The following is a 27,242-nucleotide window of genomic DNA, read 5'->3' on the forward strand; positions in this document are numbered from 1 at the left end:
GAGGCGTCTGGGTCTGGCGCTGAGTGATGTGGATTAGAGGTTACAGTGGCAGTGCTGGGTGGACGGTTAGACTGGATGATCGTAAAGGTCTCTTCCAACCTTGATGATTCTCTGATTTTACGACACTGCCCGCAGGGCTGGCGGAACGTCTCGGGCTGCGGTGCGGGCGCTCCAGCGGGGCGCTGCGCCCCGGTCCTGCCGGCCCCCGCTGCCCGCGGCATCACCCGCCCAGCCCGGCCCCGGCCCCGTTAGCTGCCGCTCCCCCCGCCCTAAACCCCCCGCCGCGCGGCCCGGCGCGAGCGCAGGCGCAGAGCCCGCGGCGGGAAGGGGCGGGGCGGCGGCGGGGGCGGGGTCGCGAACTCTGACCCCCGGGAGCGGAGCCGCTGCCGCCAAACAAACCCGCCGGAGCGGCCGCGGGTCCGCCAGGTGAGCGAGAGACCGCCGGCAGCCGAGAGACATCCCTCCCCCGGTGGCGGCCGAACGGGGAGCAGAGGCAGCCGCGCCCGCGCTTAACGGTGCGGGCCCGCCCGGCTCCTGGCCGACGCCCCCGCGGAGCGTGGAGGAGAGCGGCGCCCGCCCCGCCCCGGGCCCCGGCGCGGCCCGGCCCGGCCCGGCCCCGGGCGGCCCCGCGCCCCCCGACCTTTCACCTACAGGAACCGCTTGCCGCTCCCGCCGCCCGGCATCCGGGTGGCGCCGGCTGCCGCTTCCCGCGGGCGCGGCGGGCTCGGGAGCCTCAGGGGAGACGGCGGCGGGCGATGGCGATGCCCCGCTCGAGCTGCGCCCCGGCCCCGCGCAGCCATTTTGTGCGGGGGGCGAGCGCGGCGCTGGCCCCGCGAAGCCCCCGGACAGGGCGATGCCGGGGCAGCTGCCGGGGCAGCGGGGTGGGCTGGGCTGGGCCGGGCGGGCCCGGGCACTGCGCTGGGGCTCGGCCTCTGCGCGTCTCCCTTTCTCTCCCTCCCCGACTCCACATTCCCGGGGGGTACCGTGCGCTTCTCCGACCCTTCCCGCCGCTCTGTGCCTGCCGACGGCATCGCCCCGCCTGTTCGCTCCTCATATATCCCAGGCGGCTGTCTGGGTATATATTGTGTTAAGGTAGCATGACCAGCGCAACAGCCGGTGTTATTTTTGTTGGGTCAGATGACCCTGCCGCTGTTACTTATTTTGTCTCGTTGGATGGGGTATTTCTTCTAAGCTGCAGAATTTGTGAATTCTTTATTTCTTCAGTGTTGCCATATGTTGCTTTAAGTGTAAAAAGCACGGCGTGTACCACAGGATTCGCTTACATTTGCACGTTGTGGAGGGAATAGAGGAGATGCCGTGTATTGTGCAAGTGAACTTACGCAACAGGAGAGGAAAAAGTCTTGAGATAGTGGTTTTACTGCAAGACGAGTGTGTGGACGTGATTCTTGAAAAACTGAGTTGGATATTCATTCTTCTTATGTGCAATCTCTGATCCGAAGCTACTAATTTCAGCAGAGTGGACTTGGGAAAGTGGTTTAGTAGCAGGAAGAGCTGCATCCACACCCATCTCATAGAAAAACAAGATGGCAAAAATTCAGATAGTTTTCTGTAGGACAGCTTCCTGGTTTTGGAATCAGCATTATATAAGTAGAAATAGAAGTATTAGATGGGTGGGAAAACATCACAGTTTCTATGCTGATCGAGGCAGCTTTCGTCTGGTGATACATTCTTCTACACTTGATAATTTTGGATGGCTTTTCCTGTAACAGCATTTTTACCTGAAAATAATTTTATGAATATTTCTCCCAACCCCGCTTTAGGCCATGTAGGCAGTTGCAACACAAGATGTCTAGCAGACCATTTAGCCCACCGCTTACTCCTTGCTGTACAACTTTGCTCAGGGACACTCGTTTGAGGGAAACCTTAAGGTCTGTGAAATGTGACTGCTTCTCTCTGTAGCTCTTTCTCCAAGACATTGCAGACCATAACTGAGGTTACCCGGAGGGGTGTACAGTCCTCAGTTGCTTCTGTGGTTCCTGCAGACTGCTCTAGCTGAATGGTTGGACACCACTTGCTAAGTCTGCTGCATTCTACAACAGATCAAGATGCTTATTACAGGAAGAATCTATTGCAGTAGATAAATTAACTAGCTTTAATTTTTTGTCCTCAATTCTTTTTAATATTTCTGGTTTTCTTACTGGTTGTATTTTCTTGTGAAATGTTCTCTTAAAGGGAACAAGTTTTGTGGGACTTCTGATATCTTTAAGAATAGCCATATCCCAGGCTAGATTGTGGGATAAGAGGGAAGATTCGTTCTTTGTTTGTTTGGGGTTGTTATGGTTTTGGTTGTTTGGTTTTGGCTTTTTTTTAAAGCCTACCTTGATTTTTCTGTTCAAGTTTCTTAGCCTCTGAAGACAAAGCCCTAGGCAGCATGTGTAACTCTGAAGCTGACGTTGATTTTGGGGAAAATGGGTTGGACCAGATGACCTCCAGAAGTATATTTCAACATTAATTATTTCATGATTGTATTCTGTTAATAAAGGGCGGGGGGGGGGGAGTGGATGGGTCCACAGGGGTCTCAAACCAAACAAAACCCCACTGATATTGTAGCATGCAGTTAAATAGTTCATGTGTGAAATACAGCTACAGAATGCTTACAGCTAATGTGCTAGTCCAGTGAAAACTGGCTTTCATCTGTAATGTAAAATCCAGAATTTACAATAGTAAGATTAGTTTGTTGCCTGCGCTTTTACTCAATTTTTGTTTTTGATTTATTGTGTACTTTTTGTATTATGCAATTAAAGTTTTTGCAGTCAGTGAAATTGCTGGAGTTTCCCTAGAGTTTGTGAAGGAAAGCAGTCTTCCTAAAGAAAGTAAGCTTGTTCAATGTTTGGGTCAAAAAAGCTGAAAAAAAGCAATGCCCTTTGCTTAAATAAGGGAGCTTAACTGTGTATAAGGACTAGAGTGGCATCGCAGCGGTAATGTGTACATGTTTGTTCTGCTGGAGGACTAAGTGTGGATCTCAGCTGGCAGCGCTGCAGCTGGTAGAGGGGGTGTGTGTCTTTCCTGCTACAGCAGCCAGCCTGGCTTAGGCAGTTATAGTAGCAACCTTTGCTAACCTGAGTTATTTTGGCTGATGCAGGTCAGGGAGCTCTCAGACTTGTGTTAACATCCATTGGGAAGGAGCGTAAACTGCTGGGGTGGGTGCGGGGGCCACAGGCTCTGGCTGGCACAGCTGTCTGCCTTTTTGTCACACACAGGATGCAGCGTGCAACCCAACAGTGACCAGGAAACTAAACTGTACCTGGGACACTTTCTGGCAAAGCTTTTACCTTTTTTTTTTCTCTCAGTGCTGTTTCAAGCCGCTTTTAGCACTTTAAACTTGTGTCTGGACATTATTGGCATAAGGCAAGCTGCTGCAAAACAGAATTTTATCACTGCAATTTTATGGGTAAAATTGCTAAGGTACAGTTAATTGAATTGTTACTTTTGTGTATTCACACTTGTCTATATTTTTACCTTTCAGTTAGCAGCTTTTAATTCTAGAGATTACTGCATTGGTCACCAAAATTGGAAATCAACAAAGTATTTCTCTTTTGAAAAATCAAACTTGTTAAAATTCCAGTTCTCTGAGAATGGAAGATGGCATGAGCTTTGTGAGCAAGTCCTGAGTATCTTATGATGCATCATCATCATGGCTAGGCTTCGCAAACGAAGATTTGAGGATGTCTTCAGACTGTTTTTCTGCTGAACTTATGATACAGTACTGTGGATTTTTTAAGGAAATACATTCCTTCCTGAAAATCATGGTGTAGGAACTGCCTTTCTATATCAATATTTACATTAATTTTGTTGACTTTGCCAGGCCTTCTCTAAAAGTCTGTTCAATTTTCTTTAACTTAGATTACTTTTTGTTCAACTTGATAGTAAGCCAGGCTGGACTAAGCGCAGTATTTGTCTGCCTTTGTAGGAAGTTAAACTGGAAACTTGAAAAATATTAATCACCAAAAAGCTAAAGCCAAACCCTCTGCTACTGTTATATTAGCTCTAATTAATTGTTATTTCATTCCAAAGAAATTGAAGTTGCTCTTTATAACTTAGCATAACTTTGTGGTGTGAGAACTGCCCCATTTATTTTGGTAATATATTTCCTTTGAAGTATTAGCAGAACAGTGTGTCAACATGACTAATGGTTTCACTCATCACTAACTTAATCTGAAGGGTTTTTGCAGTGTTTTTCACACATTTATAGAAATTTAAAAAAAAAAACAAACCCAACAAAAATTCCTACAGACACGAAAAAAACACACCACCGCTAACAAAATCTAATCCTGTGGAGTTGATAACAAATTAAAAAAAAAAAAGTAATCGTGGAATGACTTTGGCTAGAAGGAAACCTTGAAGATCATCTCATTCCAAATTCCCTGCAGTGGGCAGGGACACATTTCACTAGACCACGTTGCTCAGAGCCCCATCTGACCTGGAATTGAACATTTCCAGGCATGGGGCATCCACAACTTCTCTGGGCAATCTGTTCCAGTGTCTCATCCCCCTCACAGTAAAGAATTTCATCCTAATATCTAATCTAAACCTACTCTCAGTTTAAAGCCATTACCAGTTGTCCCGTCACTACATGCCCTTGGAAAAATTCTCTCTCTGTCTTTCTTGTAGGCTCCCTTCAGGTACTGGAAGGAGGTCACCCTGAAGTCTCTCTTCTCCAGGCTGAACAATTCCAATTTTCTCAGCCTTTCCTCACTGGAGAGGTGCTCCATCCCTCTAATCAACTCAGTGGGCCTCCTCTCAAGAAAAGCAGAGCAGAGGGCAGAATCCCCTCCCTTGCCCTGCTGGCCGTGCTGCTTTTGATCCCAGCCCAGGACATGATTGGCTTTCTGGGCTGCAAGTGCAGTAAACAACAGTGATTTACTGGAAGGATGTGTGTGAAACTCAGTTTTGTTGTGGTGGGGTTTTTTTTGTCTGAAGGAAGTTTCCATGGATATGAATATATATGCAAGTTGTAAGGGTTGTGTTATTATTAGTAGTTGAAGAGGTTTGCTGATTTCCATAGTGTACCTTCTGGTATCAACTACCTTGTCTATGGCTGTAGTTCAGGGAATACTCCAAATCTCCAAATGGTAATCTTGCATAACACCTGCACGGGCAATTTGGCACAATAGATAAGCTGATGTAACATGGGCTTTTCCCCAAAAAGAAGTGGTCTTTGTTCTGCTTCTACCTGCTTTTCCTGTGTTATGTTTAACAATTGTTAGGTGCAGGGTGAATAAATCTGAAGATGAGTTTACCTTACAGCTATGCAACCACAAAGGCAAATGCAAGGGGACAAAACTGTCAGCCACCAGTTGGGCTGTCTCTCATGAAATGCTGTAATTATACTGTAGGGTATGTACTGTATCCGTGTGTTCAGAAAGAAGGGTTTCTACTTGCTATGCTGTGTTGGTGCCAGGTAGAATGGACCTGGCTGAACCTAATCCAGTGAATGGCGAAGTTTTCAGCCAGATGAACTTCCTGGTCTGGTTCGTTGTGCAGCTTCAGCTCTGGTGCAGGGAACCAGTTTGGTTTTTTCTTACTTATTCCTTTTGCAAGCTTCAGGTGGAGATGCAGGCTGTGGCTGACATTACACAGGGCAGCTTGACCTGATTAAATACATCTCCTGACCTAGCTCTGGCATGTAGCCAGTGCTCCTGTGAGTGGAGACTCAGCTTGCAGACAGCCCCCTTGCCTTTCCTCCTCCTTCCTTTCCCAGTTGTTTGTGAGGCCGGTGAGCTCAGTCAGCTCAGCTGTAGCTGTTCAGGCGGGTTCTAGAGATAGATGATGGAAGTGACAGAAGCCCAGGCCTAAAAATGAGACTATCCCTTGGGTGGCCCAAACTGTAAGAGTGACTCATCAGTCACCTGAATATTTGTCCTAGCAATTCTGTTTTCTAGTGTTTCCTCCCACTGTAGCACTTGCTTACATGAAAAAGTAGTGAGAGCAATGATTTTAAATTAATTGTACAGACATGCCTACAAATGTGTCTTTCTGTATTGCTGTGTGCCTTTTAATTATTCCCTTATGCTTTTATAAGCATCTCATTTTCCCTTGCTTGCCTGCAGGTCTAGCTGCTTCAGTTTGCTATTGTTACCTGTCTCTTACATATGCACTCTCTAAATCTTGGTCTCATGCGAATTTAAAAAACAGTATCTAACTGGGTGTCAAGAGTCACATAAATATTCCTTAGTTCGTTGATAATGAGAGTCTTACTCCTTTAACTCTGCCAACTGTTCTACCATCTTGAGCAATATGGTTTATAGAACGATAATCCAAGAATAGCTCATTTAGTGTGCTGTGTTCATTGAGCTTTTCTTGTATGAAGCACTGAGCTCAGTAGTATCACTTGTTTCACAAATGTGTTTGGATTCCTTGGCTTAATTTATTATCTGTAAAGCATTGCAGAAAACTAAAGTATAAAGAAATCTTAGGGGGTTCTGTTACTTCTTTTAAGCACTAACTCAGGCACATTTAATCATAGAGGAATTGTTAAGTTAAGGAATTGTTATGTGTAGGAATTTATTCAACAAATTTGGCACAGGCTATGCAGAATTCTTAATTAGTATATGAAGAGTTTGAAAATGGAAATGAGGACTAGTTTCCATTTTAAGCTTTACAGAGCACACAAAGACAAGTGTGATGACCTGAACTAAAATCCTTAGTTCATTTTGATATGTGTTGAAATCATTCAATAGTGAAGCAGTATGACTACAGAGAGAGATTAAGACAGCGTCTTCTTCTCTTCCAGTTTTCTGTTATATTAACCTTTTGAGCTTTCCTAAAAAGACATGTTGATCTTCTTGTATTTGACTGTGTCCTGTGTGTCTTGGTTTAACCCCAACCAGCCACCAAGCCCTGTGCAGCTGCTCACTCACTCCCCCAGCAGCGGGACTGGGGAGAGAATTGGCAGGGTAATAGCCAGAAAACTCGTAGATTGAGATGAAGACAGTTTAATAGGGAAAACAAAAACTGCACACAGTAACAAAACAAGAATTAATTCACTGCTCCCCATGGGCAGATATATGTGTTCAGCCATCTCTAGGGCAGGGAAATGGCTGAACATTTAATGTGATGGCAGAGCCCCATCATGTGTAATGGTTACTTGGGAAGGCAAATGCTGTCACTCCAAATGACCCCTTTTCCTCTTTCTTCCTCCCTTTTTATGTAGTGAGCATGGTCTCATATGGTATGGAATATCCCTTGGGTCACCTCTCCCAGCTGTGTCTCCTCCCAACCTCCCAGGCACCCCCAACTTCCTTGCCAGCATGGCAGTACAAAACCCAGGCAAGGTCTTGTCTCGTGTAAGCCCTGCTCAACAATAACAAAAACATCTCTACATTATCAACCCTGTGTTCAGCACAAATCCAAAACACAGCCATACTAGTCACTGTGAAGAAAATTACCTCTACCCCAGCCAAAACCAGCACACTGATATAAGAACAAAAAAGTAAACTTCTTCAGCAACTTCTACAGTCATAACTAGTTAATGTGCCTGTATTTCTAAAGTATCTAGAACATACTTGTGTAACTTTATTAGTTTAACGGGTGGATTTAATCTAGGAAAGACCCCTGTATTAGGTCACATTCCATCCATATATACATAGTAATTATCAGAATCATTATTCATTCTATACATACATAGTCAAACTGGTTTGACAGTGCCAGCAGGGTAAGTTAAAACTTCTAAAATTTTACAAGCATCATTTTTGTACCAGTAAAAATGGTCAGGGGTGTGACACTTTTTTTCAAAGTAAACTGTAGATCTTTGGAGTGGACAGAATTTTCTCATTTTGTATCTTCACACCAATGTTCTTACTCATTTAAAGGGTTTTACATCAGGATCAAGGTACTTGATAGTGGGGGAGCTATACCAACAGTGTAATGTAACAGAACGAGAGATGTTACCTTTTATATTAAATGGAGCATCCAAACATAAAGAAATATGCTTCCTGGTTACTGCTTTTAAGGCCTTAGTCTACACTGGTATGATATTTTGAAGTCCTATTAGTAGGAACCTCCTACTGGGACAATTAAAGTTGTATAACTTTTGTCCCTGGAGAAGGGTGAATTAAACATTGATGTCTTCTGGGTATAACTGAACTAGTGGAGAGGTTAGCGGTTCTGACTGCCAACCCTCAAAACTGCTGTCTGCTCTCGTGGGAATGTTTCCTGACCCATTTCAGTTGAAGTAAGCCTGAAATACTTTAAAAAGGAAGTATTTCCTAAGGTACTTTGACATTGGGAAAACTGGCATATAAAAACTGAGGAAGAAGTAAAGAGGAGTGGCTTAATTGGTGCAAACTAATGAAAGTTTTCCACTGACACATTGGCTTACTGAGTGCTTATCTAAAATAGGACTGGAAAACTATTGGACTTGATGATGCCAGGTTCAACACCACCCAATTTGGGCTAACTGATGGTAGTGATGCATTTAAAAATAATTCTGACTCTTGACAAGGAGGCTCACTAATTCGTTTTCTAGGGGCATAAACTAACAATATGTCAGATTTATGTACAGAAAGCGATTTTGGTAGCATTTTGAGTCTGAAGATTGAAGAGAGAAGCAATAAATGCATTTTAAGTAATACACAGGAAGTTTAATGCCTGTCTTCTGTCAAAATGCTTGCTTCTAGGTGCTGCTTTAATAAATTGATTGGGGGACTGAGGTTTTGCAAAGAAGAGAGATGGATATGTAGTTCTGTCTTATTTTCTTCAAAGGTTTTTGAAAAAGCTTCATTTTTTATTTAATTATGTGGAAGTAATACTGTCAAACAGTTAAGAAATAAATGTAACAGGTAGAGAGCAAATGCGGTGATTATACTTGTTAAGCAGGTCTAATTAGTATAAGTACAGATGCTGATATTTGTGTTACTCTGTACTTAGAGCAACAGAAACAGAGCCTTTCCCTGTCCCCAGAAATTTACCACTAATGAGAAAAAACACAAAGGGATCATTACAGACTAGGGGGGAATACAAGGGTACAAAACCAGAATGTAATGGACATTTGCAGAGGCAGTGATCTAATCACCTTGACAGTCCTAAATGTTGTTGATTTGACTTAGTTTTCAGCAACACATCTCTTTTAAGGAAAATTTAAGAAATGTAATGTTTGTTTTGTAGTTTTACAGTGTTTCAAATGTTAGCGGTAGATCTGCAAAAAGTTATAGAAGGAAGTAAGAGCTTAAGCTGGGACAGTGTCATCAGCTAAATGGCCATGGGAAAAGCATTTCTTACCACTTCATTTTTCAGAAGCTTTGTGGTAAAAGTAAAGGCAAGGCTCTTAAGTCTGATGTGAAACAAGGAAACCAGTAGAGCAATTAAGAAATACTTTAGTTATAAGCAAATAAAGACTTGCTAGTTGAAACTCAGCAAAGTAAATAATTTTTGCAAGGTATTCAAAGTGAGAGATAAATGAAGTAAAAAATATTTGGGCAATGTTTGTAAACAATGTAGTCCTTGATGTATTGACAGGAGCTTTGGCTCTCCTTTCTCTCTTGTGGTAATAGTATATTACAGTTCTTGGACATTACAAAGAAGATCCTTAAAGTATGTGCAATTTTTTTCATGTTGTGTTCTCTGCTCTCTTTTAGAATTCCAGCTCTCATCCCTTCAATGTTTTAGATAACTTTAGAAAGGAAATTCAAATGTGATTAGCAGTCTTAAGCATCTGGATAAAGTTTTTGGTTTATCACCTTTGAAAGGAGAATGGAGCATTCTCAGGGAAGAAACTATCATTTATTTGACTCAATCTACTTCTTTCCTATACTAGCAATAAACATTCCTCATATATTGCCTGGTGTGTGCTTTGAAGATGTGTGGCATGTTTTGACAAGTGCGGAAAACATGTCTGAAATCAGGAAGATTCACATTAGATGAGAACACCTCAAAGATCATTTCTGATTATTGAAGATCAAAACTCAGACTGTGATGATAGTTAAAGTCAGAATCATTAAGGTTAAAAAAGCCTCAAACATTTTGTCCAGCTGTTAACCCAGCACGATTGTGTTTACTGCTAAACCATATCCCTAAGTGCCACATCCATGTGCCTTTTGAACACTTCAGGAATGGTGATTCCACCTTCCCTGGGCAGCCTGTTCTCACGCCTGTCCACCTTTTCAATGCTAATGTCCAATCTAAACTTGAGGTGGTTTCCTCTTGTCTTGTCCCTTGTTATTTGAGAGAAGTAGCTGCTTCCCACCTGGCTACAATCTCCTTTCAGGTACAGAGCAATAAGTTCCCCTTGAGCCCCCTTTTCTCCACGTTAAACACCCCCAGCTCCCTCAGACACTCCTCATCACACTCATGCTCCGGACCCTTCACTGGCTCCGTTGCCCTTCTCTGGACACACTCCAGCACCTCAGCATCTTTCTTGTAGTAAGGGGCCCAGAACTGGACACAGAATTCAAGGTGTGGCATCACCATGGCCAAGTACATGGCCAAGGAGACAGTCACAGCTCTAGTCCTGCTGGCCATACTATTTCTGATACAGGCCAGGATGCCATTGACCTTCTTGGCCACCTGAACACGCTGCTGGCTCACATTCAGCCAGCAGCCAGTGAGAACCCCCAGGCCTTGGCCCAGTGATGCAGCCTGTCCAGATGCCTCGGCAGAGCCTTTCTACCCTCCAGCAGGTCAACACTTCTGCCCAGCCTAGTGACATCTGTCAGCTTACCAAGGGTGCCCTCGATCCTCTCTTCCAGGTTGTCAGTAAAGATATTAAACAGGGCCGACCCCCATACTGAGCCCTGGGGAACACCACTGCTGACCAGCTGCCAACTGGATGTAGCACCATTCACCACCACTCTGTGGGCCTGTCTATCCAGCCAGTTTTCTACCCAGGGAACAGTGCACCTGTCTAAGCCATGAGCAGCCAGTTTGTCCAGAAGAATGCTGTGGAAGATGGTGTCAGAGGCTTTACTAAAGTCTGGATCAGCAACATCCATAGCCTTTTCCTCATCTACCAAGTCTTTGCTGGAAAATGAAGGTTTATAATAAAGTGTTAAAGGAATATTTCTCAGTTCCATGTAGCTTTGAGTTTAGAATATATTTATCATTTCATATGAAACAATTCAGCTTTTGAGAATGTTGGCTGGAGCAACTCAGGGAAAGAAACTTTTGAAAACATGAAAAATTGCTAAATTTTTAAGCTCACATAGAAGAAAAATAGCTAAAGCATTTTTCTCCTGCTTAATTCCTTGCAGGGATCTCTAAAGAGTAATTAAGCATAGCTGATGTGAAGTCTAACAGATACCTTAGGTAAGCAAAATGTGAGCTGCAAAACTCTTACAGCTGTCCCAGAGTTAGCTTAGAATTTTTAGATAGCCAGTTCCCCTTGACCTGTCCTGGTGCCCTGTCCCCAGGGCAAGATGCACAGCACGTGGCTGCTCCTCAAAGAGGTGGCCTTGCTGCGGCAACATAACTGGCTGTGGAGCTTGTCTGATTCCAGGGTGAGCTGCATTGGACAACTGACTGGGCCAGAAGAAAAGGGTACAGTTTTATCATGCAGTTCAACTGAATTTTCAGCTTCCCAACAACAACAATGGAAATGGAGGTTTGCCTCATTATTAAATCTCCCCTCTTTTCCTCCTTCTCTTGCCTTCTAACAACGTGTTCTCCCTTTTGTTTGTGGTAGAATGAATCTGACTGCCAGGTAAATCAGGTCAGTGTGCTTACCTAGCAGATGTTTGCTGCATTTCTGCCAGGTGAATTTTCTGTCTTTAGTGAGTTGAATTTTCCTAGTATGTGGTCAAAACCAGCACAGCTTGGTCAGGATGACCTCCTTCCTGGGTGTGAGCTATAATTCTGTTCAAACTGCCTTTGAAACTATACCCTGACTCTGCAACTAAGAAAGAGGTTTCTGTCAGTTTAGTTGCTTGGACTGACTTCTCAGTGTATGCCAGTGCAAGAAGAGATGAAGTAATAAAGCAAAAATGGGAAATGGGATAGGAATGCCTTTTTCAGCTCTCCATTTCAGTAGTTGGGCTGCAACATGAAATGCTGCCTAAAAGTTTGTAATTGAAATATTGAAGTTGGTGAGTTTTTTCACCGTTATATGTACTCTTTGGAGCAAGGTCACATGGTTTATTGGAGGTGATTTAAATTAAGATATTTTAATACAGAGTGCTGGTGTTACTGGCTTTGTCAGTGCCTTTGTGTTTAGAGATCACCAAGTTAAATAAGGCCACAACACACAAAAGAACCTACTACTGAATGTTTAAGCAAATTAATATTGCAAGTGTCAAAATACAAAACATCGTGTGATTAATATGTCAGTTCTTGTCAATAATACTCAGCAAGTATGTTCCTTTCCATTGTGTGCATGCCTCACATGCTCATGCTCAGATGATTTGTTCAGCTTTGACAGTTGGTTTTGCATCCATAGGTTGAATTTCTTTGTGCTTATTCCAGACAGCATGAAGAGATAGGACAGGTTCAACCTTTTCTCTAGGTTCCTCTTCATTGTAAGAGTTCAGTCTTGTTTGTATACTTGAAATCCTGTGTTCATGCAAGTCTAGTTCAAATGAGAAGCAGATGTCTCTTTTAGATAAATCTCAAAAATTCACTTGCAATGGTTTATGCCTCTCTGAGAGCTAATTTCTCTATGACTGGTGCTTCACAGTTGAATACATATGTATTCCTTTACTGCTTCACTCCAAGGTAAAACATGTCAGTTTGAATCACTTTCAGTTTTCAAGCTGACTTGAAATACATCTTGGCTATGAGGGCAGTTGCATCTGCTTTAGCAGAACTAAGTAGCAGGTGCAAAGTAATTCCTTAAAGCACACACCTCTTGATTCTGAAGGTCAGTCTTTTTGTTTCTTACTGAGTCTATGCTGTAGAAGTGTGCCTCAGAGCTGCAGGATGATCTAACTAGCAGAACAGAATGATTGGATAAGCAATTGAAAAGCTTTTTTTGTTTGAGGTTTTTGTGTCTCAACAGGATTGAGATGTATGAGATTCATACTTGAAGCTCATAGCTCGTGAATTCAAGTTCAGAAATACTTGGGTTTGAAAACTCCTGTGAACACAGATTTCTCTTTTTTAATTCTGAGAATCATATTTCAAAGAAAATCTTTTTGACCAATAAAATCTTTCTGACTGGGGAAGGATAGGAACATCACTAATTTAGGAAATATTAATCTAGTCAGGCTTTCAAAGTCCATTGTAATTTCATTAGGTTTTTATTTAACAAGCATTACCTTTAAAGCTGTTTGATTCTAAACAGTTTGTCAGAAGATTTGCTTACCACTGCCCTTTGGGTTTTCTTTAATTTTATTTATTTTGGGAGTTTTTAGATTATTGCTACAATTGAGTACATCTTGGAGGTTGTGATTGGATAACACACTATTCTGTTCCAAATTCCTTCCTGCTTTTTTCTCATCTCTAATTTAGGATTCCTGCAAAAATACAGCATCAAGTCAGGGAATCTCTTTTAGAGAACCACTTCCACTGCTCTTAGGAGTAAAACAGAATATAATTACATTGCTTCTAAGATACTTATGGTCAGTTCTGGATTTGAGAGACCTGAGTATTTTCGGTATTTTATTAGTACTGTTTGATAACCCTGAATTAATAATGTAAAAATACCTGCTCTCATAGCAATTTGTCTTGCTCACGAGAGAGATCTTGTTGCAGAGAGGTGTCAGCACCAAAACAGAATTCTGCCATAACCAGTACAAATTCTACCTATGTTCTTGGTGAGGATTTGGCAATCTGGCAAAGAACACAAATTCCAAGCTCAAGAGCATAAAGTTCAGCATCTCAAAGATGAGACACCATTTAGTTCTGTGTTAGGACTTGAAAAGTTCAGTATCTGTCTGCTGGAGGGTTAACTACTAAGGCTGAAAAGTTGAAAGATCTGTGCTGAAGTGTGTTTCTACTAGACAATACAAAGTTTATCTCTAAGTAAGCATATGTGTGTGAAACTTCTGCAACTGCACTATCTTCCTCACTGTTTTTAAGTAGCTTTGACTTACATTTCTCATAACTAGAAAATCATACCCTTTCTAGAAATAGCAAAGCAAGAATATAGATCAATGTCAATCTCCAAGTTGTAGAGTACTTCAGCTTATGGAGCGGAAGTCTGTGCTAGGCCACTTCACCTGTGGCTGTATGTTGCTTTTTTTTCATTCTCTGTTTCTTGTTTCTTCACCAGGTTTTCTGTAAGATCTAAAAATAAGTGTGTCTAAGCTCCAGGGCTCATCTCACAACAAATTACAGAGCTGTGGGAAAGCATGGGAGGCTTCAGATGGCTTAAGATGATGTAAATTGCAGCTGCTGTGGAAAGGTGTGACCTACAGTTCCCCTCCACCACTGGTACAGCAGTAGCATTTGCAGGGTAATGTATAGCAAGGGCAAGTCATTCCTTGGGCTGAGAACTAACACTGACAAAAATAACACTTTGCTGTTGGCTGCAAAGTCACAGATGTATCAGTAGTGGGAGCAGGGAGAGATATTCAGGGCTGGCCATTTTGGTGACTGAATTGTTTTGAATAAGGTAGCAGGAGAAGCTTGAAGAAATTAGGTACCTCCTTCTTTCATTTACTGACTTGGTGGCCAAAATATTAATGTGTTACTATGTTAATTTGAAGTAATCGTATGACAGAGAACATTAAAGAGAATCTTTAATTATAATTTTGCAGTGCCACAGATATAAGATTTTTTTTGTGTTATTCCTGATGTCTGAGTCAATTTCTGTAAAACTAGTTTTCCAGATTTTGCTTCCTGTGTAAGCTCAGGATTTGACTGTAGCTTTCACTAGCCAAACTTTTCACTGTATGGCATTGTTAATTTCCATTTGCTGCTGAGCTAGTGCAACACAGCTATAGCAATAATAATTAGTATTAAGTATTCTTGTTGGAACATGTTAATTCTGCAGGAGTTTTAGAAAAGCATAAAATGAAGGCAAAGCTGTAAATAAAGGTAAAGCTGTAGGCTCTGTTGGTAAATACGGCTAAAATTGAGGAGGTCATAATCATGCTTTGTTACAGGCTTTTCTGATGGGAAAATAATATGTAATCTAGTTTGTTTCAGGAAAGTAATGTAGAAAGTGCTAGAGACTAATTGCAAAATGGAAGATGTTACTGCTGTCTCAACAGATGGAGATAAGGGAACATGTATTTTCCATAAAATTAGTTTAAACTACACAAAATAAGCTTTCTTGTGCATAGTTCTTTAAACTAGACACGTAATGAAGTAAAACTTTAGATAATGGTTTATTGTGTCCTTGAAAATATCTGCACAGTAGACCTAAATGGAAGCAGTCAAAACATTTTGCAGATCAAACTAATTTTAAAAAAATAGGGGATTTTTTGTAATTGCAAGCAACTCATGTTGTTTCTGTAGCTTAAGAAAACGGTGCATCTTTGAGTTGTACAATATCCCAGGTGGGAGGGGACATCAGGAGATCTCTAGTCCAAAACCCCACCCAAAATGGGATCAGCTCTGAGATCAGACTAGAATGTCAGCATTTTGCTTAGTTTACTCTTAATCCATATGCACAATATTTCTGGTATGTCAAATTGTTATGAAGCAGTAAGGTCTTCCTTTGAAATAACTTTGCAAAAAATATATCTGTCTTGCCCAAAAGTGTGTTTCTTACTAAATAGTGCCCTAATTTTCTTTTCAGACATTAAATCTTTTCTTTTTCTGTGTTTTTTTTTTTTGTAACGAAATAGTACCAATTTCTGGCCCTGTGTGTGTTAACAGTGCAATATTTTGTTGCTAGTATTTTATTTGAAATAAGAAAACATTGATAAAACACATTGGCTGTCTTGAAAATTATAGAGTGCTCTTTGAATAGTTATTGCACTGCAGCTCACTGGATGCAGAAGTGGGTTAATAGAGTGCTCCTGCAAGGATGCTGCCACTTACTAGATCTTTTTAGGAGATAATGCTTTTCAGCATAAGCTCCAGTCTTACACTTTTTTATGTGTGTGCCTGTCATCTTTTGTCTTAATTTAACTAATAATGCAGCATGCTAGTGAGCGATTAAGAACAGTCTACAGTGCCAAAATATTTCTGTATTTCCCCACTGTGCACACCTCCAAGGCCTGCAGTTCTGACCTAGTAAAAAGAGATTTCTCTTTCCAATTTTAAGGGCAGAATTAGCTTCAAAATGAGTTTTTTATATTTTTATATTTTTTATATTTGCATGGCTGATTGAGGAAGTTTAGAGATCACTGGGGTAGGAGATAGTTCCTAGAAGTTCTAGCAAAGTTAAAGAGTGTAAACCAACTAGCTGTATTAGTATAAGAGTACTGTCTTTGTTCTTAAAAGAAGTAGGTATTGCAGTGATTTTAATGCAGCTTTTGTCAGTAAAATTGTGTTTATATGATGCTCCATAGTTTGTGCATGTTCACGTACTGCGTAGTGACTATTCGTATGTCAATACGCAAATAAACAAGGCATACATCTGAGTCCTTTATACTGCATTAATGTAATAGTGTCTGTTAAACCCTACAAAATTCTTCTTATGAAGATTATGGCCTGTGCTGTAGCTACAGTATTGGTAACAAAACAGCATCGTTTTTTTAAAACATGTATTTTCTGCATCCCAAGTAGTGCTTCCCATTAGTTACAAAGTCAACCTTCAAGCACTCCTGTTAATAATAAAAAGACAGTATGACTTCAGGAGAAGTTAGGTTTGCCCCTCTTGATTCGCATTAACAAAACTGTCCATGTTCCAGTTTTTTAAGATGTTAAATATGTCCCTGCGGATGTCATGGTCAGTGATAGGCTTCTGTTCTCACAGGGATTGTATTATATTGTTGCTCTTTGGGAAAGCAGAAGAAAAAAATAGGAATTCTCTATGAGTAAACCAAATAGAAAATAAATTATTACTTTTATAGTATAATCAAACTTTAAATTCTGCAGGGATGTCATCTTCAGAAAACTGTAAATGCACTTCCGTGAACTGTGTTCCCCAAGATATTTTTACTTTTGAGACTACAGATGTTAAGCATCTTCTTTCCTTTCTTTGACAGGAAATTCTGGTGATTAAAGATCATGGCAACCATAGAGGAACTGGCCCATCAAATTTTTGAACAGCAAATGGGAGAGGTACATAAATTTTGAGTCCTATTTAAGAGAAATTGAATAATAAAATGTACAGACTGATATGTAAAAACCAAACTCACAAGACAAAATTTCTAGTACAGCCAAAGCTTCTGACACTCTCCCCTGGAAGGCTAGAAGAACTTACTGTGTCTGTTTTAAGTTATGCTGCAAAGTCTATTTTACCAAAGTTTACCCCACAGAAATTAAGAAAAATCTAGTGGTGTTTCCAGTAAGAGACTAACTGTTCAGCTCTGCTGTTTTGGTCTCTAGTGGTTTTCAGAGAGCCATCTGGTTGTGTAATTGCTTTACTCACTTCTAGTTACAGAAGTCAGTACATAGCTTTTACTTTCCAACTATGCGATTGCTTCGGTTGTCATTTTTGTTTTCACTAATAAAGGTTTGCCGTGTAAAGATATTTGTTGGTGTTTGGTATATGTCAAAAAGGAAGACTGAAGACTTGTTTCTGCAGACTTCTAGTTTTCATTCTCTGAAACCCATGTGCAGAACCTATGTACTGCAGCCAGAGAACTAGAGATGCACAGATAGTTTCGGAGTATGAATATGAGTATATGTATTTATTTAGAGGGTCGTAGCATAGGATAGGCCATTTAAAATTAGCACCACTTTAAATTAGATAGAGGCAGTAATTTATCTTAAAATAAATGGTATTTTTAGCTGGAAATATCCACTCTTGATTTCTTGTCTAGACATAGACTTACTTCTCAAGTAATTTTAGTTCCTCTCGGTCTTGATTTCAAATGGAAAGGTTGGAGCAGGGGGTAGGATGGTTAATTCTATTCTGAATAAATTCTTACAGCTTTTTCTTACAGCTTTTGCTGTTGAAGCATCTGAGTGTTGCTAAGGCTCTCTCAAAAACATATGGGATTTATGTGATGTATGATGTTTTCATTACTTGTCCTCTTTTTAGGTGAGAATGTATGTCTAGTGTAGTTTTGGTTTGGGAATATAATTCCTTGTGGAAGGAATAGGGCTATATTTCCTGTTTAAATTTTTTCTTTTTGAAAGTACAAGGCTAATCAACGCTAGCTGGAGTGTACATTTCACTCAGAAAAGAGGGTGGCATGATGACAGTGTTTAGCCTCTGTGAAAGTTGCTTCTCAATTTCATAATGTGATTCCATGAGACACTGAGCTGACTTAACATCTCAGTGCCATAGGAGACAGAGGGTCCTTCCTCTGTTTCTTACCTTATTTAATTTCCATACTAACAGCAAGCTAATAACTCAGTCAAAACATATGGAATGTTTTCTGCTGTGTTAGCACTGAGTAAGTCTGAGAAGGCTCTACTGTGTACCGGAGGCAGCGTAAAGGAAATGGCTGATAGCCAAAGGAAGGCAGGGGAGAAGATGGAGGCAGTGAAGGTGCGATGCTGCGGAGAGCTCTTGGCTATTTCTGTTCATGGTGAAATTGCAGCTCTGCAGTTTTCATGGCTGTTGTTTCGTCAGCAGTGTGGCTTAGGATTTGTCCTTTAGCAAGGTTTTACTGTGTCTGAGACCGTCACACCGTATTTGGCAGCAACGCGGCTTAAGCATTCCCCAGTCCTCACTTAGCCATTTATTCTCACGCCATGCTAGTCTTGCCCATGTAAGTTCTGTGTGTCACTGTGTGGTGTACAAAACTAGAAAAAAAAAAAGAATTGCAGAATAGCGGAGGAAGGTTTGCCTCCTTCCCGTTTGTGATCACTGTCCTTATTTTGTACAATGTGCAGCCACCCAGGCACATGGTTGGAAGGACTGAAAAGCATCACCCAGGGCCGTATAAGGAGGGACTCCTTAAGCTGAAAGTACTGTCAGAGGTGCATGCCGTGTATGAGTGTGCTGCCTGAAAGGTGGAGTCAGCAAGGAAAGCAGTCTCACAGCCTTCATGTAATACATTACATTCCTACCTACCCACAGGCTGTAATTGCTTGGTCGTGTTCCTGATCCGTGTAAGCACTGAAAAATCATAGTTTAAGATCTATGGAACTTCAGCAGTATTTTTGCTAGCATTTGTAATTCTCTTGAATGTTGTAGTAGTTTTAATTGAATTTACAAGAAAAATTTATATGAGTAGAACATGAAAAGAAAAAGACAGGTATTTCCATTCTGAGGAGAATGGAAAATGCTACTCTGTCTCATTGAAATAATGGTCAGAAGTGTTCTGTGCCATAGTAATTGATTTTTTTTACAATATTAATTGTTCATGAAGCATTTTAAATCACAAAATTATCACAAATTATTTTACAGTGATGTTCACAAACATGCTTTTGTTAATTTAGGGCTTTTTTGCATAAAAGCAAAACATTAAAGCAAAATACAACTCTGCCTGTAAGGGGCATTGTGCAATGATTGTCTTTTCTCAAATTTTGCCATTTGCTAATTGTCTTTTGCTCAGTGTGAGATAGTTCCTATTTCTACATCAAGATCACATTCCTTGATTCATGTAGGGAAGTTACCTGCTGAGAGCAGCAGCATTCTTCTTTCTTCAGTCTGTGGCTATATACTAAGTGTATGGGGTTTTGTTTCCACAGTCCTGCCAGTTTACTGTAACAAAGGAAAGCTACATATTTGTTGAAACAGAGTCTGTCACAGGCATACAAAATACAGTTTTTAACAAATATTGCAGTTGTTTTTATCAGTACTCTTTTAACTGCATAAAAAACTGTATTCTGTATGAAGTAAAATTGTCAAGCTGACATTTTGTGGAGTTAGAGAGCAACTTTACCTTACACATCATGTAGATCATGACATTTTGAGGGAGCAAATGTAAAGCAGTCCTGTAATATATAGTTTATTTTGTAAAGCAAAGATAAACGCACATAAAACTTCAGCTGCTTCTATGTCACTGCGAGTACATGTCATTTTGTAAGGCTGATGCAGAATTTTAGTGCCTGAAAGTCTCTCTCTCAAACTCAAAATGCTGCTGCATAATGAGCACTTTTTTGTCCTTTGCTTAAGCAAAGAAGTGGATGAATTGTTTGACTATGGAAAGTACTTTAAAAAATCGGGTATTTTTAGAAAGCAGTGTTCAGAAATGGCTTGAGAACTGGTTTGACAAGCATGTCTTTTGATGGTGCTGGCAGTTTAAGCAATGCCCCCAGCAGCTTAATCCCACTCACTCATTTGCTCCGATGCGTCTGCTTCTGAGCATTGTGGAGATCTGGATTGAAGGTTTGATCGGTGCTAAGAATATCCTTTTTTTGTCTGTCTGTTTGCTGAGCTGCTTTTCAAGCTGCACTGGTGTCCTATTCCAGATCAGTGTGACTAGCCAGCCAGTTTTACTTACCAAAGTGAAGGCAGAGGAGCAAGTAGATGATAAGACTGGTGCCAAAAATAATGCCTTCTTGGGTAAAATTTCAAAATCAACTTAGGCTGATGGGAGCTTGTATTTCTGCTGTAAGGGGAAGTCTTACTCGCTGCTCTGTCTCCTTCTCACACTGACCTCCAGCCACATATTCTGGCCTGCTTTCTTCTGCTGATACTGGCATTGACATGGTGGAATGGTTGCAAAATCAGGAAGCTGATCCAAGAGGAACAAAAAAAGCTCACAACCTGTTATGAAACAGTACTTTACTGCCATATAGATATGTATTCCCTGTGTTAATTGGGAGGGGCAGAAGGAGAATCAGGTGCAGAGGAGTATATGTATAATGGTGTAAATACTGGGAATTACAGATTTTCAGATAGAGTTTGTGAACTGCAAAAAGTTTTTGGACTTACTCCAGAATTTAAGGTAAAAATTTCAGTTTGAAGATGTCTGTAAAGACAAATTTCCTTTGTACTACAAAAAGTCTGGCCTTTCTGATCAAGCCTCTGTAAATAGCAGCTGTACTTAATTTTTATTGACAAGTAATTTAATAAATAATACCTTCCCCCATATACCCTCGGCTTTAGGATATGAAGAATTTTTTTTAATATTGACAATTAAAATGCTTCTATGAATTGTGCCTGAGAGCATTCACACAAAGATTTTAATATGATATATTTCTTGCCAATTTCATGTGATTTATTAATTTTCTCTAACTTTCTTGATAGTTCCCCAGTATAGAATTCTGTTGTTCTGGTTTTGCTGCTGTAACAGAAAAACAGAACAGAAATGGCCCACTGCTGTGTTTCCACACCAAAAATTCTTTTGTCACTTTTAAGTAAGTCATTAGAGTATTTTAGTGCAAATGTAGCATAGCTCTGATGATAGGTATTGTGCCTCATGAACATCAACAGCAATAAATATTGTTTGATTCACTTATATAGACTTGTCAGCAATTAATTGTTTTACTTAATGTGTTTCTAAATTTCACATTGGAAGGTATTTCAAAATGGGTTTAAACCAGAATTTTCTAACTAGCAAAATGAAGCTGTTAAATTAGATTACAAGCATTTGCATTCCTTATAGAATAACAGCATCAGACTTTCCAGAGCCTTGTTCGGGGAAATCAAAGGCTGGTGAAACTTTAAGATTTAATCCATTAAGGTAGTGGATCCACTAAAATAGTATATGCATTGTCAATCCATTACATTTGTTTCTTCTTTCTAGGTTACGCATTCACAGGAAGCTGCTACACAAACACTAATGGATGGGACACCACAACGAATCCAGATTGTCCCTACGGATTCAGGCCTCTCTTTATCACAACGTATACAGGTATGCCTCATCTCATACATTTTAAAAGCAGAGATGAACTATTTGCTTCTGCCAGTTCTCACATGCAGTTCTTTTTTATTTGCATCATGTTACTTGCTTTAATGTAAACATTCAGTCCTGGGTGGCAGAGACCCTTTCTATATAAACAGAAATAAAACATCATTCCAATCTTCTCTTTTTTGTCCCCCTTTTTTTCTCATATGAATTTAAACATTATAAACAACTTTATTCACTGAGCAGGAAAATACTTTTTCCAATACTGTAAAGATACTGTTCTTTGAAAGTTGAATATTTTGTAGATTTGGTAATTCAATTGAGTTGGAGCATTTCTACATTTTAGAGCGTGGGGGAGTCAAATACTACATTGTATCATTGATCCAAGTCATGAAAAGGTGCAAGGAAACCTAATGTCTGAGGAGGATACTGCTTGTCCCAACCCATGTTATATAACCTGTTCATAGCCTGGCCAGGTAATAATCTCCAGTTCCAGTGAGGATGTGAAGTTTTTGGCAGTGTAGGTAATTAAATCGACATACAAATGTGTATATGGAGATTAGGAAGATTTGGGGAGTGGAATTTTTTTATTTTATCCCTTAAAAGTTAGTGCAAATCCTTGTATAAGTTCTATTTTTAATTTTCATCATAGAGAAAAATATCAACTGCAGAATAAATGTAAAAAGTATTCTTAGATATATGTTGTTCATACAAAAACACCAATTTAAGCGAACCAGCCTCTAGTATAATCTTGGCTGCTTTTTCTTTTGCCGACTTCACTCTTCAGCGTTGTCCTCTGTTTTTTTCCTGTTTTGGTGCATTATGTTCAAGCTTTCAACCTTCCAAGGCTCTTCACAACCACCCCCCATACACGTTGGGGTATTTTTAGTTTTATTACAACCCATCCTGTGCTCTAGTCATGGTACCAGTCTTACTTATCCAGTAGATCTTTATTCTCTCAGCTATCTCCACTCCTTTTTTCACACTATGTGTGCAACTGTACTTTTTATTAACTGATATATGTTCATCAATTAACCACCATCCCTTTGCCCTTGATTTTCCTTGTATGCTGTAATATCCCAGTAGTGTGAAGCCTTTTGATAAAATTTCAGCATCAGGGTCTGAATGGGAGACAACAACATACAAGCCTATGAGCCTTTACTGTTGAACAGTGCTGTTGGTTCACAGCCAGTGGCAGGCTTCTAACCCTTCTCTGACAGCTTTTTTGTGGGGGAAGACCTGCTCTTGGTTAGGCACTGTAATTACTGCAAATATAATGAACGTAGAATAGTTGTATTTCTAGGGACAGAGACCTTTATGTAGTTTTTCAGTGTCTTATGTAGCTGAAAGATCACTTGTTACTAACCCAGCTACTTTGTTCCTTGTCTTTTTCCATCATGCTCATTAATTCTGTCTTCCAAATGGGTGGTAAGCACTTTGGTGGTTGTCTCTTGATATGTGTGGAACAACACTCAGTCAAATGGCATCCTTCCTGCAATAGACTTCTACAAATGTGTCACCAGTATCAAACTTAGTAATGAAAACTTTCTTCAGCGAAGAATTAATGTGAAGAGTAAAGAAGTGTGTAGACATAAATGCATCTAAGTGAAAAGTCCAAAATAAATGTTAGATTATTTTTCAATCAATATTTTTCCTTTATTGTCCTTTATTATTATTAAATACACATAATTACCTGAAATTTTGAAATACAGAATACTCAGTAAAATGTTCTTTAAAACATGTTTCATTAGTCACCCTTTTTAGGGAATGCTAACATTTCTCTCGGAGAAAAATTGAATGTCAGATTTATTAAACAGGCATTTCTGCACAAAACAGGCTGTTATAAACTGGATTCGTCCTCTTTATTTAGACAGTTTCTTTTTTCTGTAGTAGGAACACACAACTATTGACGTGTTTAATTTACTGAAATGATTTTCAAATGGAAGTCAAAACTTGTTAAGAGGCTTGAAAGCAATAAAAGAAAATAATAACCTCCATTGTCATCAGGGTGCTTAAATGAAATCCGTGAGGGAAGTGTATTTTTATGCAGTCAATTGTGAATTGATATATTCCTGTTCTATAACATTATCATTTTAGCGATATTGAGTTTCAGATTATTAAGAAACATAATGTGTTGTCCCTGATCCCAGATGGATTCCCTTGAGAAGATGTTTTTCTTTTTCCCTCTGATTATTTTTTTCTTTTATCTCAACATTTAGGTATTGCCAGTTGTTACACTTCAGTGAACTTTTCAGAGTTCCCATTGCAGCTTGGGTGGGGTTTTTGCAGGTATATGGCCATAAGAGGTCAGCTGCAGACAGAATGTGCTTAATTGTTTAAATTGCTTCCTCTTATGCCTCTGTCAGTTATAAAATGCTTGGCAGCTGAGAAACCATTTGTGCAGATTGAACAGCTTTGTATGGATATTAACGTAACACTGTACCTAATATATCAGGTGGTAAAAACTACCTGGGCATCCTCCCAGAATTGCAGGAACTCATTTGAAGAGTTGGGACTCCATTTGTCAAATAGGTGAAGTGAATTGTGTGAAGTAGCACTGCTTCTTCTGCCTACTGTCCTGCCATATTTATCTGCAAATTCATACATTTTTTTAAAATTACACAACTGGACTACAATAGGAAAAAAGATAATTTAGTATATATATCCCCAAAAAAAAGTTTATCTGTAGTTCAAATTTGTGTCTTCACTGGGACATGCTGGTTTTTTGAGGATACTTTATATAAACTTAAGTATGTGCCTTTTTTTATGTACACATAGTTGTGCTTTTAAGATTTGGTGGGAGACAGATTTTAGATACAACTGTCTTTCAAAGAACAGGTCTGGAAATTCAAGAAACAGCACAATATTCTGTGTTTGGCTTTTGTATATATGTGCATTCCTATTGAGGATAACACATTGGATTTCTCTTAATCCCAATAACGTAGATGTGTTTGGAAGGAATGGGAATGGAACATCAGCTACTTTGAAAATAGCCAGAAATGACACAGGAGAAATAAAGATTGTAAATGAAAGAGAACCGAAGAAGGAAAAGGAAGTTAAGAAAAGAAGAAAATTAAAAGGGCAAGGAAGGTTGCCTCCTAAAGAATCTAGAACCAACGTAAAGGAATTAAATGGAGAAATAAGGGACTGCTGTAGCCATTTGTGGTCCCAGACATGTAGATATCTGAGAAAACTGAATGGAAAATTATCGGGTTTATAATTATTGGTGTGTTTTTACATTGTCTTCTCACCCTACACCCCAAATCTCATGATAATTTATGTTCTTTAGTATTTAGAATTTTATCATCTTACTTGGCCTTCTCTCTTAAATAAGCTTTTAATTGTGTTTAGTACAGAAAAAAATTGAAATTTGACCCATTAAAATGTTAATAGCACAAGGCCATCTGAAGGAAACACATTCATTTTGTATATTTTGAAGCTCACGATTTGTGACTATTTGAAAGTGTCAGTATTACTTTATAACTGCTGAAATTAGATACTCATTGCTGCTTATCTTTTCAAAATGCAAGCTATACAGGTTTTATAAACGCATATAAGTATACTGAGCATTTACAGAACGAATAAACCTGTTGTGAAGATGCAATAGCAAAGTTCATAAAGACTTGTGTGAAATTATGTCTCATTCAGTTTCTTTGTGCCATGGTTCTCCACCTAGGAAATATAATTAATATTGCCACCCCAATTACTATGGAACTAGTTATGGTAAGTGTTAGACCATGAAATAAATAATTTCATCAGTAATAAGGACTATATCAATGTTAGGGATAGGTAGATAAAATAAATGTTTGGTTATAGGATAAAAAAATAGTTAATAGGAGCTATTTTATTGATCTGTAATTCAAAATAGTTTGCAGGAAACAGTCTTTGCAGGATGATTCTCCTTAGTCTCCAGAATAAACCAGGCAGTTTTCTATATAGGCATTTTGATGGAGAAATGAAGGGACTAAAAGTGAGATTTATAATGGAATATATATGGAATCTTGATTTCCTCTGCAGATTATAATCTTTTTACAAAGTTGGCAAAAATGGAGGATTATTTAATAATTATTTAATCTGCTGTATTAGTGCTTGAAAATAGGCATAAAATGGAAAAAACCAGCCTGTAGGTTTGTTCTTGATTATTAAATGAAAAGCAGTTTTTCCTTAAAAAAAAAAAAAAAAGAAAATGGCAGGGACAGAGATTCCGTTTTACTTATTTTATTTAGAAATGTATATGTAAAAAAAAGGTCCCCACAAAATGAAACTTAAGACGTATATACAGGTGCAACAAGATTAGTGCTTCTCTTGCTGTTTGATGCTTACTTTTTTTGCTTGAACATCTACATTTGTGCTTTTAAGAAGTTTTTTGTTAAGCAACCAAACCCAGGAGATGCTGAGCACTTCACGTACTATGCAATGAATTCAAGAGTTAAGATTTTTCATAACCTGATGGGTCTTAGGGCTCAGCTACAGACATACCTTGAGTTCTGGATGCTAGAATTTTCAGGAGTTTCTGTAGTGTTGTAAAAGCACAGGCCAGTTGTAAAAATTGAGTGTGAACTCAGGTTTTCACTTCAAACACACTTGATTGAAATGTGTTTCAAATACAGTGACAATCCAAGTTGTCACCCGAGTTTAATTCGCTCTTGTGTGATGGAGGGGAAGATGATCCTGCTTCACAAATGTCAAAGGCAAAATTCCCGTTTTCTTCAAGTGCCCAGATTGGGTCCAAAGGTTAACTTAAATTACCGTAACAATTTGAGATAAATGTATTATTAGATTGTCACAGATCAGCAGACGGGCCAGAAGATTCAGATTGTTACAGCACTTGATCAGAGCTCAGCAGGCAAGCAGTTCATCTTAACAAATCATGATGGCTCTACCCCAAGCAAGGTGATCCTTGCCAGACAAGATTCCACTCCAGGAAAAGTTATCCTAGCAACTCCAGATGCTGCAGGTGTCAACCAACTGTTTTTTGCATCCCCTGATATTTCTGCACAACACATCCAGGTAGATAATCCACTTTATTTCATAATTTTCATTCAAATGGGATAAGAAAAGATGTTTTATTTCCAAATAAATCTGTCTGGGTTCTTCTTTTTTGAATTTTTTAAGGTGTAATTTTCCTTGCACTAGGACTCATTGTGGATACTAAAAAATTATGAAGAAATTTTTTTTAGTAAATTTATTGCTTTTAAAATTTATACACTGGCTCATGACATTAGAAAGAATACAGTTATTTTTACTGTCATTTCCAGATCCTGCCACACCAACAATCCTTCTTTATTTCTGCTCGTTGACTCCATCTGTTTTCATGTATTGTTGAACAACATACTCTTTTCTTCATTGTCTTTATCATTTAACATTTCCTTCTGCTTGTTTTCCTTTTTGTACGCTGTTGCAACTGCAGTTCAGCTGTGTGAATTGTACTCCATAGTAACTAGTCAGACTATTTAGTAGGGAAATACATTAATAATTACTCAAGGAAAATAACACTAATAATTTTGAGTTTACTAATGTGAGATTTTGTAACTAGTCAGGGTT

At 39.5% G+C, this 27,242-nt stretch overlaps 1 protein-coding gene across 8 annotated transcripts in view; it reads left to right on the forward strand.

Moving 5' to 3' along the window:
• The first annotated feature begins 303 nt into the window (after nt 1-303).
• The window catches only part of NR2C1 (nuclear receptor subfamily 2 group C member 1), a 50,950-nt gene continuing 24,011 nt past the window's right edge, over nt 304-27,242 (forward strand). Inside the window, exons 1-4 of one of the 8 annotated variants that reach the window (XM_027732233.2) lie at nt 304-426; nt 16,992-17,067; nt 21,597-21,704; nt 26,478-26,708. In XM_027732233.2, coding sequence (XP_027588034.1) covers nt 17,014-17,067; nt 21,597-21,704; nt 26,478-26,708 — 393 coding nt within the window. In that variant the 5' untranslated portion in view covers nt 304-426; nt 16,992-17,013. Of the gene's footprint in view, nt 427-1,075; nt 1,093-14,161; nt 14,345-16,279; nt 17,068-21,596; nt 21,705-26,477; nt 26,709-27,242 lie in introns of those variants that run through there. The other 7 variants (XM_039378226.1, XM_027732234.2, XM_039378225.1 and 4 more) reach the window with 7 other exon arrangements.

Source organism: Pipra filicauda, unplaced genomic scaffold, assembly GCF_003945595.2.
Source record: "Pipra filicauda isolate LSUMZ 115617 unplaced genomic scaffold, ASM394559v2 scaffold132_size2486313_pilon, whole genome shotgun sequence".
In the NCBI taxonomy this organism is placed as follows: Eukaryota; Metazoa; Chordata; class Aves; order Passeriformes; family Pipridae; genus Pipra; species Pipra filicauda.